General features: G+C 40.2%; 1 protein-coding gene across 1 annotated transcript in view; it reads left to right on the plus strand.

The window, feature by feature from the left end:
• The window catches only part of CCDC162P (coiled-coil domain containing 162), a 28,213-nt gene extending 19,673 nt beyond the window's left edge, over positions 1–8,540 (plus strand). The window contains 3 exon segments of the mRNA XM_038001036.2: positions 3,684–3,839; positions 6,650–6,743; positions 8,132–8,540. Coding sequence (XP_037856964.2) covers positions 3,684–3,839; positions 6,650–6,743; positions 8,132–8,464 — 583 coding nt within the window. The 3' untranslated portion in view covers positions 8,465–8,540.
• Positions 8,541–16,567: the final 8,027 nt, after the last annotated feature.

The raw sequence follows: 16,567 nt of genomic DNA on the forward strand, positions 1-16,567 counted from the left end.
TACAAGCCTACCCCCTCTCTGCTCCCAGAGCAGCCAGACAGTTTTCTAAATGGCTAACATGATCACCTTGCTCCCTATCAGGGGAAACCCACCCCCAATATTCAACGTGGGTCCTTTTCTATTTTCCTTAAGTGTCGGCTGGTCTGAGAAATAAAGGGAAAGAGTACAAAAAAGAAATTTTAAAGCTGGGTGTCCGGGGGAGACATCACATGTCGGCAGGTTCCGTGATGTCCCCCAAGCCTCAAAACCAGCAAGTTTTTATTAGTGATTTTCAAAAAGGGAGGGAGTGCACGAATAGGGTGTGGGTCACAGAGATCACATGCTTCACCAGGTAATAAAAGATCACAAGGCAAATGGAGGCAGGGCGAGATCACAGGACCAGGGCAAAATTAAAATTGCTAATGAAGTTTCAGGCGCGCTTTGTCATTGATAACATTTAATCAGGAGACAGGGTTTGAGAGCAGACAACCAACCTGACCAAAATTTATTAGGCGGGAATTTCCTCATCCTAATAAGCCTGGGAGTGCTACGGGAGACCGGGGTTTATTTCGTCCCTTATCTACAACTGTAAAAGACAGACGTTCCCAAAGCGGCCATTTCAGAGGCCTCCCCTTAGGAATGCATTCTCTTTCTCAGGGATGTTCCTTGCTAAGAAAAAGAATTCCACGATATTTCTCCTATTTGCTTTTGAAAGAACAGAAATATGGCTCTGTTCCACCTGGCCCACAGGCAGCCAGACTTTAAGGTTATCTCCATTGCTGTTATCCTGTTCTTTTTCAAGGTGCCCAGATTTCATATTGTTTAAACAATTTGTGCAGTTAATGCAATTATCACAAGGTCCAGCTTATGAAGATGAAGGGATTAAGAGATTAAAGCAAAGACAGGCATAGGAAATCACAAGAGTATTGGTTGAGGAAGTGATAAGTGTCCACGAAATCTTCACAATTTGTGTTCAGAGATTGCAGTAAAGACAGGAGTAAGAAATTATAAAAGTATTAATTTGGGGAACTTCCATGAAATCTTCACAATTTATGTTCTTCTGCCATGTCTTCAGCCAGTCCCTCCATTCAGGGTCCCTGACTTCCTGCAACAGCTCCCTTGTTCCTTCTCTCTTCCAAGCCTTCCCAAATGCCTCTCTGATCACTCAACTAGGCTAAGCCCTTCTACTGGCACCTGGGTTTCCCCTCCATTCAGCACATTTCCTTTTAATTCATTGCTTAATATTGGTTTATTGACTTTTCTGCTACCATAAGCTCCCTAAATGCAAAAGCCCTATCCACATTCTTTACCGTGACATCCCATCACCTGGTATGGGGCCTGAGCCACACCAGGAACTCGGGGAATATTGGTTGAATTTGCTCCTGAATGTAATGAAGTTGAATAGAAAGAGCCTAGAGATGAGTCAGTGACAGCATCCAGGTCAGACAGAGGTATGGTGGGCTTAGAGGGCAGGAGAGAGAAATTAGTGAGTTATGTTTTAGGTATGAGGGTGAGATGATGGTAAGACATCAAGTGGACATGTCCTACAAGCAGTAATAATATGGAGCTAAAGGGTTCATTGTAAATATGTATGAGTGCTGTTATGTTCTGGTCCCCACAAAAGGCCCTGTAGATATAGAGAGTCCAGTCACCTACCACAACCATTATCAAGGGCCTGCTGTGGCCAGGGTCTTTACTGGGGATTTTATGTATATTATTTCATTTAATTCTCATAATATCCTTATGAGGAGGGTTACAAACATTTTATCAGCAAGGAAGTAGAGGCTCAGAAAAGTTAATTTGCCTAAGAGCATATAACTAGAAAGTAGTGAAGGCAGAATTTAAATTATCAGTCAGGATATTATTAACATCGCTTCATAATTTATGATCCTTGGTGGCAGGAAGCCCATAATGTAAAAATTACCCATGACACATGGTAACAATGATATTCTACTGATATGTACAAAATACTAGGGGAGTACAAAAAAGAGAGTATTTCATTCTTCCTAAGTGGTCAGGGAAAGCTTCGTGGAAGAGGGGCTGCTATGGGTTGAATTATGTCCCTCCAAAATTCGTATGTTCAAGGCCTAATCCCCAGTACCTCCGAATGTGGCCTTATTTGGAGATAGATCTTTACAGAGGTAATCGAGTTAAATGGAAGTTATTAGAGTGGGCCTTAATCCAATATGACCATTGTCCCTATAAGAAGAGGAAGTTCAGACACAGACACAGACACAGAGGGAGATCATGTGAAGGCACAGGGAGAACATGGTCATCGACGAGCCCAGGAGAGAGACCAGGACCAGATCCTTCCCTCACGGCCCTCAGGAGGAACCAGTTGTTGACACCTTGATTTCAGACTTCTATCCTCTAGAACTGTGAGACAATAAATTTCTGTTGTTTAGTATTTTGTCTGTTTCCAGGGTACTTTGTTACAGCAACCCTAGCAAACTAATACAGGTGCCAAGAACTCAGCCTTCAATGCCAACTTCTCAAGATGGAGAGATGCATTAGAAGTGGGATGTTGGGGAACATGCACTATGGCTCACACCTGGAATCACAGTACTTTGGGAAGCCAGGATAGGAGAATCACCAGAGGTCAGGTGTTTGAGACTAGCATGGGCAACACAGCGAGACCTCATTTCTACAAAAATTTTTTAAAAATTAGTTGAGCCTGGTGGTTCATGCCTGTTCCAGCTACTTGGGAAGCTGAGGTGGGAGTATTACTTGAGCCCAGGAGTTTGAGACTGCAGTGAGCTATGACTGCACCACTGCACTCCAACCTGGGCAATAAAGCAAGACCTCTATCTCTAAAAATAAAAGACAAAGGAGGAGGAGGAAATAGAAAGAAGAAGAAGGAGGAGGAAAGGAGGAGGAAGAGGAGGAGGAGGAAGAGGAAGAAGAAGGAAGGAAGAAGAAGAAAAGAAGTAGAAAAGAAGAAGGAAGAGAAGAAGAAGAAGGAGAAGGAGGAGGAGAGGAAGGGGGAGGAGGAGGAAGAGGGGGGAGGAGGAGGAGGAGAGTGTTAAGGAAGGAGGAAAGAATTGTAAACATGTAAGGCTGAGATGCCAGAGGAACATCTAACTGGAGCCATGCTGCGACAGACTTGGGACTGGAGCTCAGAGTTAAGTCAGGACACAGACAAGGGTCACAGATTGTTACATGAAGGAGTCGTCTTAGGGTGTGGAGCTGAACAGACTCCCCCACAAACCCCTAAGGAGGGGATGTGGTAGATGAGAAGAGAACCAGGTTCGGAACCTCAGGAAACACCAACATTTGAAGATAAGCAAGAGGAGAAGCCAGTGAAGACTGAGAGAGAGCGAGCATGAGGCAGGAACATGGAGAAAGATGATCCTCAAGGAGGGGACAGAGAGGCCAACTGTGATGAACTCTGAGAGAAGAAGGTGAATGTCGCATTTCAGCAAAGTTGGTGCCCTCATGAGGGCTCTGGGGACAGAAGTCAGCTTGTGGAAAATGAGAGTCGAGTGAACACCCAAGCACATCTACTTGAACTGCTTTCTACCGTCTGTAACTGTCACAGCAAGTGCAGAGCAGAAGACCTCTGTGACTCACTCACTTCACACAGACCTGGGCTTTTATTGGACTTTTACTTCGGTTTTTGTTCAGGTGTCTTCGTTTTCTTATTACTTGCTTTGTTTTTAGGAGAAAACACTAACATACGTCCTTGGCTCTTTTTTTGTTTTTAGGCTCTATAAAGAATTGGCATGGGAGATGGGTTTTGAAGAGTTCCATTTGTATCTGAGGCCTGTTCACTTTGAATTTGCATCACACAGGGACAGGGCAGACCAGCCACCTCCTGTCTTTATAACCTCTCTGCTGGAGGACAGTGGTCGGGTAGACAGGTGAGCCTTGAGAGTGTTGAGGTAAAAATAACATGATGGCTGAGTGAATAACCAGTGAAAAATAATTTTTGTCACCATTTGACATGCAAGAACAATCACATTTCTAAGTTCTCTCTTACATTCTATCTGCCATGATGCCAGTTTTTTTCTTCTTTCTTTTTTTAATAAGAGGGAGAAAGTAAGATCTCATTTAAGGGGGACAATTGCATTTAAAAACACCAAGTAACTGAGAAATGAAAGAACCAGAGAACTCAGGTGAGATGAAATCACAGGCTCAGCTGCTTCCCAGGTAGAATATATGGCTTCCAGGTAGAAAAGGGAGTCAGCATAGGTCTAATGGGGTGAGAGCCATGGATCAGAAGTCCAGGTCTCATCCCTCACTTTCCTTCAGACCAGGAAGATGTCACTTAAGTTTTCAGAGCAGCTGTTTCCTTGAAAGGATAACACAAGGTACAAATATAACATGCAGGCAATATCTCAGGCAGCCTCCTTTGTTAGCTAGAGACGGAAGCCAATGCAAACCAGTGAAACTTCTCTCTCATGCCCCATAGGTTCAACCCATTGCTTGAAAGAAAATACCCTTACTAGTAATAGGTGGTGAGTCTGCTCAGTCAGGGGAAGGAATCTTTCTTTTGTCCTCACACAATTAACCTTTGATGTGTGGGGAGAAGAAACTGCTGTCTCCCTCTTCTTTCTTTCTCTGCTATCTGCTTTTCCCCACAGGGTCCCACCTCTATCCCTGGAGATTCCTGGTACTGGCTCCATGCCAAGGAAGGAAAAAGGTGACTCCAAGGAGGCAACCAGCACCTTTGTTTTGCTAATGCAGATCTCTGCTCAAAACAGAACTCTGAGTGTTAGTATCCTAAATGACTCCACAGAGCAGGGGTAGAATGAGGGGGTTAGGATGATAGAATACAATATCCCAGGATTTCTCAATTTTAGCACTACTAAACTTTGGGACTGAAGACATCTTTGTTGTGGGGAACTGTCCTGTGTGTCTTAGGTTGATTAGCAACATTTCTGACTTCTACCCACCAGATGCCAGTAGTATCCCAGTACCCCACCCCATACACACTCTTCTATAATCAAAGATGTCCCCAGACATTGCCAAATATCTCCTGGGGGCAAAACCTGCCCCTGCTCTATCCTGTCACACTAGCTAAGCCAAAAACTGAATTTACTGTAAGGATACAGAGATATTCACAGAAGCCAAGGCAGGAAGTATGATCAGGCCTTAGGCGACGCTAGGTCTCCAATTGGCAAAAAAAAAAAAAAAAAAAAAAAAAACCTATCTGGAGCCAAGCTGTTTTCTGGTCCTTCAAGGGCCTCCTTGGTTGGTGTTTTATATTGCTGTGAAAATAGGGCACCACATTTTTGTTCAGTCAGAATGCACCAATCAGCACAAACTGCCCAAATGCCCTATGGTCTGGCCGATGCTCTGGTCTGTGATTGGTCCTCCAGGTGATGACCTACAGATGCCGTAAGATAAGGGAGCCTTTTTCATTACCAGGGGAAAGCTTATATATCCAAAGAACTTGTGTACTGAATTCGTATTTATTTCATGTATGTTAATTCCTTAAAGTTGCCACTTTGGAGAGCCATTACAACAACAATATATATAGTGATCCCTTAGTGTCTGTGGGGGATCAGTTCCAAAATCCCCTCAGGTACCAAAATCCAAGGATACACAAGTTCCTTATATAAAATGGCATAGTATTTGCATAAAACCTATGCACTCCCTCCCTTATGCTTTAAATCATCTTTAGATTACTTATAATTATATCTAATACAATTTAAATGCTATGTAAATAGTCGTTATACTACATTGTTTTTATTTGCATTATTTTTATTTTTATATTGTTACTTTTTATTGTTTTATGTTTTCAAATATTTTTTATCTGTAATTGGTTGAATCCATGGATGCAGAACCCATAGATATGGAAGGTCAACTGGATCAAATATGAGTATAGTGACTTACATTTTAAAAAGCACATTCATGCATATTATCCCTCTTAATATTTGCCATAACCCTATGAGATAGGTGATACCCCCTTTACAGATGAAGAAAGAAAGACTGATAGATATTAAGTTACTTGACAAAGTCTCATAGTTATGGACAAAGTACTGAGTCTCAAGGTGGAAACATAGCTACAAAGAATATTTAGATAGCTATTGGAACCATAGGAAAGAGAGAGAATTGGACAACATTTAGGGGGTGCTCAAAGGAGTGAGTCAGTGAAGGATCCTAAACAAGTATGGTCAAGAAGGTGAGAAGAGCCAGGTGTAGTGGTGCATGTCTGTAGTCCCAGCTACTCAGTAGGCTGAGGTGGGACAGTTGCTTGAGCTCAGGTGTTCAAAGCTGCAGTGAGCTATAATTGTACCACTGCCATTCAGTCTGGGTGACAGAGTAAGATTCTGACTTAAAAAAAAAAAAAAAAAATCACTTGGTACACCTTTGATGCCCAGTTAACTACATATGTACTTCAAATAAATAAAAACATTTTGCTTAAAAAATAAAAAAAAGAGGTAAAACGGGAGAGAGTAGTGTAATGGTGATCAAGAGAAAATAATTTCCAACACTATGGGGTGGTCACCATAATCAAACTACAGAAAGATCAAGTTCAAAAAGGACAGAAAAGATCCCAGATCTCTCATAGTTTTCAGTGGAAATATAAAGTTTTGTATAAAAGTTGCATTTGCTATTATTACTGACATTTCAGATCTGATCACATGACATCCTGTTCCATCATAATGGTGTCTCTTGATTAGTTGCATATCACATCAAAACAATTTCATATTTTTTGTTGCAGATATTCTCCTACTGCTCTTGTCTTAGCCATCTCTGAGGTGGATGATAACCAAATTGGCAAATTTAGTTTTTACACAAAGGAAGCCATTCTTAAGGTAAACGATTTATTTTTTAAAAGCAAATGAAAGTAGAATAAAGCAATTTGCTCACGTATTTCTTTCAGAAGACATAATACTCTATATAAATTTAACTTTCATATATAAGAAAAGCTTCCATGGGCCGGGCGTGGTGGCTCACACCTGTAATCCCAGTACTTTGGAAGGCCAAGGTGGGTAGATCACGAGGTCAGGAGTTCAAGACCAGCCTGGCCAACATGGTGAAATCCCATCTCTACTACAAATACATAAATTAGCCGGGCATGGTGGTGCATGCCTGTAATCCCAGCTACCTGGGAGGCTGAGGCAGGAGGATCGCTTGAACCCAGGAGGTGGAGGTTGCAGTGAATGAAGACTGCACCACTGCATTCCAGCCTGGCAACAGAGTGAGACTCCATCTCAAAAAAAAAAAAAAAAAAAAAAAGAGAGAAAAAAAAGAAAAGCTTCCAATTTCTTAAATAATAATAATGGTTGTTTTAGTCCATTTTCTCTTGCTATAACAAAATGCCTGAGACTGGGTAATTTATAAAGAAAAGATGTTGATTTGGTCCATGATTCTGGAGGCTGGAAAGTCCAAGGACATGGTGGCAGCTTCTGGCAAGGGCTTTTGCACTGCATCATAACATGGCAGAAAAGCAGAAGGGCAAGTGATTACATGCAAAAGAGACTACAAGAGCAAGCCAAGCTTGCTTTTATAACATCCTGCTCTCTTGAGAAAGAAATCCACTCCCACGATTATGACATTAATCCATTCATGAGGGCTCTAATCTCATGGCTCAATCACCTTCCAACACATAAACTTTTGGGGGACACATTCAAACCATAGTGATGGCCTTGCCTTATTTGATGTGCACATTAGCCTGGTTTGAACCATAGAGACCGCAACACCACTTGTAATAACTTCTGTTAGATACTAAAAAAGAAGTTCACGTGTAGTGAACAATCTTTGCATAAGGTTTTAAAAATATACATTTGTTTTTGGAGCTTTTATCTGGTCTTTCTAAACCTGGTGCTATTTTTTATCTGCTACTTGGATTTCTTTGCTTCTGTATGTGTATTTTTAAAACATTGATCTAATCTTGGCTTACAGGAGCCTGCCACTGAGCACATGTTTGCTAGTTCATCAGAGCCTATTCATCTTTTCCTGACCATTAGGGAAATCTAATGGTGTCCAGTTATAGAGCAAATCAAGCCTGGAGGCTGCCTTCTTGGAATGAAATGCTGCTTAGGGAGAGACCAGATTCAGTCTTATGGCTGAATAGCAAGCATCCCAGCTCATTTGGCAGTTTGATTCATATATTTACATGTTGACTAAGTGGTGATCTGAACCCTCAACTCACTTCTTTATGCAAGAAATTCCTAATATTTTTCGTATTTTCTTCCTTTAGCTCTTGTTGCATTCAGGAGTGGAAAATATGCAGGTGACTCTTGCTTGCCAAGCTGCTCAGAAAAATGCTTTGATGGTGGCTGTCCAGCAGGTGTACTTCTATCACACCCCGCAAGGGAGCTGTCCTGCTAATGTTGAGGTAAGCCTGCATGACAGAGAAGCCAGAGGCATGTCATCACTCCCACCAGCTAATGTCAGGCTGCCCCTTTCTTCCTTCCTTTTTTCCCTTCTCCCTTTCTCCCTTTCTTTCTCCCTTGCCCCCTAGTTTCTCTTTCCTATCTCTTTATCTTCCTTACTTTCCTTTTTTCCTCCTTTCCTTGTTTCCTGTTTGTGAATCAATGTATGGCCAAACCCTTACTGGATTTCTTAATTTTCAGCGGTACTTTTTTCTGTATTTCTTGTTTTTTGGTTATTGAGAAATAATTAATGTGATATAAAACATACCATAGGCTGGGTGTGGTGGCTCACACCTGTAACCACGGCACTGTGGGAGGCAGAAGTGGGTGGATCACAAGGTCAGGAGATCAATACCATCCTGGCCGATATGATGAAACCCCATCTCTACTAAAATACAAAAAACTAGCCGGGTGTGGTGGCACGTGCCTACAGTCCCAGCTACTTGGGAGACTGAGGCAGGGGAATTGCTTGAACTCTGAAGGCAGAGGTTGCAGTAAGCTGAGATCATGCCACTGCACTCCAGCCTGGCAACAGAGTGAGACTCTGTCTCAAAACAAACAAACAAATAAACAAAAACCAGATTATAGTATATAATTCAGTGGCTTTTAGTATATTCACAAGATTGTGCAACCATCATCACTATCTAATTCCAAAACATTTTTATCACTCGATCTCAAAAGAAACGTACCTATTAGCAGTTACTTACTTTTTCTCCCTCCCCTCAGTCCCTGGCAACCACTAATCTACTTTCTGTTTCTATAGATTTACTTATTCTGGACATTTTATATAAATGGAATTATACAACAGGTGACCTTTGGTGTCTGGCTTTTTTCCCTTAGCATAATATTCTCAAAATTTAGCTGTGCTGTAGCATGTATCAGTACTTCATTATTTCATTGCTAAATAATATTTTATTATATGGATATACCACATTTGTTTCTACTTTTTGGCATTAGGAATAGTGCCACTATGAACATTTATGTATAGGGTTTTTGTTTTGTTTTGTTTTGTTTTGTTTTGTTTGAGATGGAGTCTTGCTCTGTCACCCGGCTTAGAGTGCAATGGCGTGATCTCAGCTCATTGCAACCTCCACCTCCCAGGTTCAAGCAATTCTCCTGTCTTAGCCTCCCGAGTAGCTGGGACTACAGGTGCATACCATCACGCCTGGCTAATTTTTTGAATTTTCAGTAGAGACAGGGTTTCACCGTATTAGCCAGGATGGTCTCCATGTCCTGACCTCGTGATCCGCCCACCTCGGCCTCCCAAAGTGCTGGGCTTACAGACGTAAGCCAGCAGGCCTGGCCTAGGTATAGATTTTTATGAGGACATATATTTTTTAGTTTTCTTGGGTATATACCTAGGAATTGGATTGCTCAGATTATATGGTAACTTTATATTTTACATTTTGAGGAACCGCCAAACTGTTTTTCAAAGTGACTGCACTTTTTACATTCCCATCAGCAGTGTATGAGGGTTCCAATGTCTCCACATTTTTGTCAGCACTTGTTATTGCCTTTTTATTTTAGCTGTTCTAGTAGGAGTAAAGTAGTATCTCATTTTGGTTTTGACTTGGATTTCCCCATTTACTAAGACCTTGAGCATCTTTTCATTTGCTTACTTGACCATTTGTATGTCTTCTTTAGAGAAATGTCTATTTAAATCCTTTGCCTTTCTATAAAATTTGATGTTTTGGTTTTTTATTGATGAGTTGTAAGAGTTCTTGATATATTCTGAGTAAAAGTCCCTTATAGGGTATGTGATTTGCAAGTATATTCTACAGATTGTCTTATGATCTCCATTTAACTATTATTTCATTACTTGTTCTTTTGGTGTCATATTTAAGAAACCATTGCCTAATCCAAAGTTATGAAAACACTCATATGTTTTCTTCTAAGAGATTTATGGTTTTAATTCTTACATTTAGGCCTAGGGTCCATTTATACTTAATTGTGCTATATAATGGGAAGTAGGGGTCCAACTTTATTCTTTTCATGTGGCTAATCAGTTTTCTCAGAACCACTTGTTGAAAAGACTCATCTTTCCTCATTAAATTGTCCTGGAACCCTTGCCATAAAAACACTTGACCATAAATGTAAGAATGTATAACTGGACTCTCAATTCTATTCCATTAATCTAAATGCCTGTTTTTATGCCAGTACTACTATGTTTTGATTACTGTAGCTTTGTAGTAAGTTTGAAATTATGAAGCATAATCCCTCCAAATTTGTTTTTCTTTTTCAAGTTTGCTTTAGCTATTTTGAGTCCCTTGCATTTTCACATGAATTTTAGTGTCAGTTTATCAATTTTGGGGGCTTTAAAAAGAGTACATTAGAATTTTGACAGGGATTGCATCAAACCTATAGATTGAGTAGTATTGCCATTTTATTTTATTTTAGTAGGATTGCCATTTTTACAATATTATGTCTTCCAGTTCTTGAGCATGGCATGTCTTTCTATTTATAGACACACCTTGGAGATATTGTAGGTTTGATTCCAGATGGTTCCATGCCAATTTTTTGTTTTCTGAGTGCATATAAAAGTTACTTTTATATTACACTGTAGACAATTAAGTGTGTAACACCATTTTGTCTTTAAAAAAACCAATGTACATATACCTCAATTTAAAATACATTATTCACTTGCAGACCAAAGAATATTAAGTTACACAAAAAGAAAGAGAAAATATATTTTTGCTAAAAAATGCTAATAATCATTTGAGCCTTCAGTGAGTTGTACTCTTTTTGCTGGTGGAGGGTCTTACCTTGATATGGAAGGCTGCTGACTGATCAGAGTGGTGGTTGCTGAAGGTTGGGGGTCAGGGGTCTCTGGCAATTTCTTAAAATAAGACAAAATAAAGTTTTCCACATTAATTGACTCTACTTTTCATGAAAATTTTCTCTTTGGCATGTAATACTGTTGGATAATATTTACCTACAGTAAAACTTTTTTCAAAATTGAATTTAATTCTCTCAAACTGTGCTTTATCAACTGAGTTTATGTAATATTCTAAATCCTTAGCTGTCATTTCAACAATGTTCACAGCATCTTCACCAGGAGTAGATTCCATCTCAAGAAACCACCTTCTTTCTTAGCTCATCCATAAGAAGTACCTCCTCATCTGTTTAAGTTTTATCACAAGAATGCAGCAATTCAGTTACATCTTCAGGTTCCACTTCTAATTCTAGTTCTCTTGTTATTTCTGCCACATCTGCAGTGACTCCCTCCACTGAAGTCTTGAACTCCTCAAAGTCCTCCATGAGGGTTGGAATTAACTTCTTCCAAACTCCTGTTAACATGGATATTTTGACCTCCTCTCATGAATCATGAATGTTTTTAATGGCATCTAGAATGATAAATCTTCCAAAAGGTTTTCAGTTTACTTTACCCAGGTCCATTATGCAGGGGTGTCCAAGCCTTTGGCTTCTCTGGGCCACATTGGAAGAAGAAAAATTGTCATGGGCCACACATAAAATACACTAACACTAACGATAGCTGATAAGCTTTAAAAAAAAATCACAAGAAACTCATAATGTTTTAAGAAAGTTTACAAATTTGTGTTGGACTGCATTCAAAGCCATTCTAGGCCTCATGCAGCCCATGGGCCATGGGTTGGACAAACTTGCATTAGAGTAATTACTATCCATGGCAGTTGTAGTCTTGTGAAATGTATTTCTTTTTTTTTTTTTTTTTTTTTTTTGAGACAGAGTCTTGCTCTGTCACCCAGGCCGGAGTGCAGTTTTTGTGATCTCGGCTCACTGCAAGCTCTGCCTCCCAGGTTCACGCCATTCTCCTGCCTCAGCCTCCCGAGTAGCTGGGACTACAGGCGCCCACCACCACACCTGACTAACTTTTTGTATTTTTAGTAGAGATGGGGTTTCACCATGTTAGCCAGGATGGTCTTGATCTTCTGACTTCATGATCCACCCACTCAGCCTCCGAAAGTGCTGGAATTACAGGCATGAGCCACTGTGCCCAGCCTGAAATGTATTTCTTAATAATGACTTCACAATATGACACAGAGACACAAGACATACTCCTTGATCCATGGCCTGTAGAATGGATGTTGTGTTAGCAGGCATAACGACATTAATCTCTTTGTACGTTTCCATTAGAGCTCTTGGGCACTGTCAATGCACAGTAATGTTTTGAAAGGAATCTCTTCTTCTGAACAGTGGGTGTCTCAACAGTGGGCTTAAGATCTTCAGTAAACTATGCTGTAAAGAAAGGTGCTGTCACCCAGGCTTTGTTATTCCATTTGTAGAGCACGGGCGGAATAGATTTAGCATAATTCTTAAGGGTCCTAGGATTTGGGGAATGGTAAATGAGCATTTGCTTCCACTTCAAGTCACCAATAGCATTCACCTCTAACAAAAGAGTCAACCTGTCCTTCGAAGCTTTGAAGCCAGGCGTTGACTTCTCATCTCTGGCTATAAGAATACCAGATGGCATCTTCTTTCAATGGAAGACTGGTTTGTCTACGTTGAAAATCTATTGTTTAGTGTAGCTACCTCTATCAATTATCTCAGCTAGATATTCTGGATAACTTGCTGCAACTTCTATATCAGCATTTATCACACTTCACCTTGCACTTCTTTGTTATGGAGATGGCTTCTTTCCTTAACCCTCATGAACCAATCTCTTCTAGTTTCAAACTTTTCTCTCATCCTTCATGGAACTGGAGAGAGTTAGGACCTTGCTTCGGATTAGTCTTTGGCTTCAGGGAATTTTGTGGTTGATTTGATCTATCCAGACCACTAAAACTTTCTCCATATCAATAATAAGGTTGTTTTCCTTTCTTATCATTCTTGTATGCATTAGAGTAACACTTTTAATTTCCTTCAAAAACTTTTCCTTTGCTTTCACAACTTGGCTGTTTTGCACCAGAGACGTAGTTTTTGGCCTTTTCCAGCTTTTGACATGCCTTCCTTGCTAAGCTTAATCATATTTAGCTTTTGATTGCAAGTGAGAGTCATGTGACTCTTGTTCTCACTTAAACACTTAGAGGCCATTGTAGAGTTATTAATCAGCCTAATTTCAATAGGGTGCCTCAGGGAATAGGGAGATCCGAGGAGAGGGAGGGAAACAGGGGAAAGGCCAGTTGGCGAAGCAGTGAGAACATACACGTTATATTAAGTTCATCTTCTTATATAGTGTGGTTTATGGCACCCCAAAACATTTACAATAGTAACATCAAAGATCGCTGATGTCGGATCACCACAATAGACATAACAATGAAAAAGTTTGAAATATTGTATGAATTACAAAAATGTGACACAGAGTCATGAAGTAAGCATATGCTATTGGTGCCAATAATTTGTTCAATGCAGGGTTGCCACAAACGTTCAACTTGTAAAAAACACAATATCTGCAAAGCATAATAAAGCTAAGTGCAAGAAAATGAGGTATGCCTTTATTTAGGTCTTCTTCAACTTCTTTCAACAATATTTTATAGTCTTCAGGATACAACTTTTATCCTTTTTTGTTATATATTAATTCCAAAATATTTCATTCCTTTTAACATGATTGTAAATTGAATTGTTTTTCTTAACTTCATTTTCAGAGTGTTCTCTTGTATATATGCTAGTTCATTACTAGTGTGTATACAAAAGTTGACTTTCGTATATTGATCTCGTATCCTGCAATCTTACTAAACCAGTTTATTGGTTCTAGTAATTTACAGGTGTATGTTTGTGTGTATGTATGTGTGTGTGTGTGTGTGGTATTTCTTAGGATTTTCTACATACAAGATTATGTTATCTACAAGTAGAGATAGTTTTGCTTCTTCCTTTTCAATCTTTATGCTTTTTGTTTCTTTTCTTGCCTAATTGCTCTGGCTGGACTCTCCAATACAAGATTGGGTAGAAGTAGTGAAAGTAGATATTATCATATTATTCCTACTCTGAGGAGGAAAACCTTCGGTCTTTCACCATTAGGTATGATATTAGCATTGGTTTTTCATAGGTACCTTTTATCGGGTTGAGGACATTCCCTTCTATTCTAAGTTTGTTGAATATTTTTATTATAAAGGGGTTTTGGATTTTATCTATATATACTTTTTTGTATTTTGTTTTTTTCACTTAACGATATATCTTGGATATCATTCCAAATCAGTTCATAGAGATTTTCCTCTTTTTGCAACTGTATACTTCTCTTTTATGTATATACTAGTGAATGTAACTTACATGTGAAATTAAATATGGTTTTAAGAAATCAACTTTCCAGATAGTTTTAAAGATTCTTTAAGCCTTGTGGATTCTACTCAGCTCACCACATTAACCCCTTATCACATTTATCTACCTCTATTTATCCATATCTACTCTCTCTGTTTTTGTTGTTGTTGTTGTTGTTGTTGTTGTTTTTCAGAGACAGGGTCTCACTCTGGCACCCAGACTAGAGTGTAGTGGTGTGACCATAGCTCACTACAGCCTCGTATTCCTGGGCTCAATTGATCTTCCCACCTCAGTCTTTCAAGTAGCTGGGACCACAGGTGTGTGCCACCAAGTCCTGCCAATTTTTAAATTTTTTCTAGAGATGGGATCTCGCTACATTGCCCAGGCTGGTCTCAAACTCCTGGCCTTGAGCAATCCTCCCTCCCTGTCTTCCCAAAGCTGTGAGATTATAGGCATGAGCCACCATACCTGGCCTGTACTCTTCATATTAATAGGAAAGTACAAATTTATGGGTATGGCAACAATATTGAATGCCAAATACTTCTACTGCCAAATACTCGGTCCCATAGAAATTAACTGAAGTAGAAAATAGGGATAGAGTGAGTTACATAGATTTTTAAAAATACAACCCCCAAAATCTTAATTCAGTGCCTATTGTAAGTTAGGCTCAAAAGATAATACTGAGGTACAGTTCCTGACCTGGATGAACCTCTAGGCTGGTGTGTTTAAGGGGGGTAGGCCCACAAGCGGCTCAAAGACAAAGGCACAGAGAGGTTCAACAAGCTATACAGAAGGAGATTAAAGGAACGAGAATACACATCTGGGGAAACAGGAAGGTCAGCACAGGGAGGGGGCATTTGGGAAAACCCTGAAGGATGAGTTTTTTGGCAGGCAGAGATGACCAGTTGATCATTCTGAGTAGAGGAAAGACCCTTCAGATACCCAGGCTTGGGAGACAGAAAGGGCAAATGGGGACCAGGAAAAAATGAGAAGCCCAACTTGATAACCACCTATGATTTTCATACACAGTTGACATAGAGAATCCTTTATTCAGTCAATTTGATCTTGTAACAAATACCAGTATATAAAACAGATGTAAGTGGGGCTGTTCTGGTTGAAGTGAAGGTTGAGAGCTTATAAGTCACCTCCTGAGATAAATCCAAGGAGCACATGTTAAAAGATACTGGACAGGAGCACAGGACAGGGGTGGGAGGTGGGAAAGTGATAGCCTGGAAAGACCTGCAGCATGGGGAAGGGTAGGGAGGCATTAGGGTAACAGCCTGGGAAGGTGGGCTAGGACTGTAATGTGGGTGCCCTGAAAGACCCAGCCCGGGTGTCATCTCCCCAGAGAGCCTTTTCCTAGTCTCTCAGATCACTAGTTACTTTGTTTTCTACATATAAAATCATTTGTACTTCAATTATGTTTTCCACATTATACTGACTGTGAGGACGACCCCTTGTGTATTTTCTTTTTGTCTTTGTGTCTGCCTAGTAGACAGACACAAAGACAAGTAGGAAATACCATTCATTGAATGATTGCCGAATTCACACTTAATAGAGATTTAAAATGCTGTAGACAGACACAAAGGCAAATAATAAGTACCATTTGTTGAATGATTGCTGAATTCACACTTAAAAGTTTTTGAGCTGAGGAAGGACCTGACCTGGGATTCTCATTAGGAATATTCACTGTGTTTGGCAGGTCGAAGGGGAGAAAGGTAAGTTAGGGAGACCAAAAGGCAAGAAGATGTGAAGTCTTGAGCCATGGGTGCAGCAGTGGGGATGAGCGGGAGGGATGGGTGTGAGCAGGAGTGTTGGAATGCAAGCGGCACACAGGCTTGGGGTGAGCTCCCAGACAAGAATGAAGATTCCTACTAGGTTGCTACCCTCAAATGCACACCCTTCAAACTTATCTTCCACCTGCTACCATGCTTCCCTCTAGCCTCAGAGTGTGAAGTGTTCCTCTTCCCAGTCAAGTTCAATGCCTCTCACCAACATTCGCAATCCATTTCCTTTTCTGAGGCCTTGACTCATTGGTTATCTTCTTTCCCTACTGCACTTTCAGGCTTTTCCTCCATTACCTCTTTCCA

Source organism: Chlorocebus sabaeus, chromosome 13, assembly GCF_047675955.1.
Source record: "Chlorocebus sabaeus isolate Y175 chromosome 13, mChlSab1.0.hap1, whole genome shotgun sequence".
Classification (NCBI taxonomy): domain Eukaryota; kingdom Metazoa; phylum Chordata; class Mammalia; order Primates; family Cercopithecidae; genus Chlorocebus; species Chlorocebus sabaeus.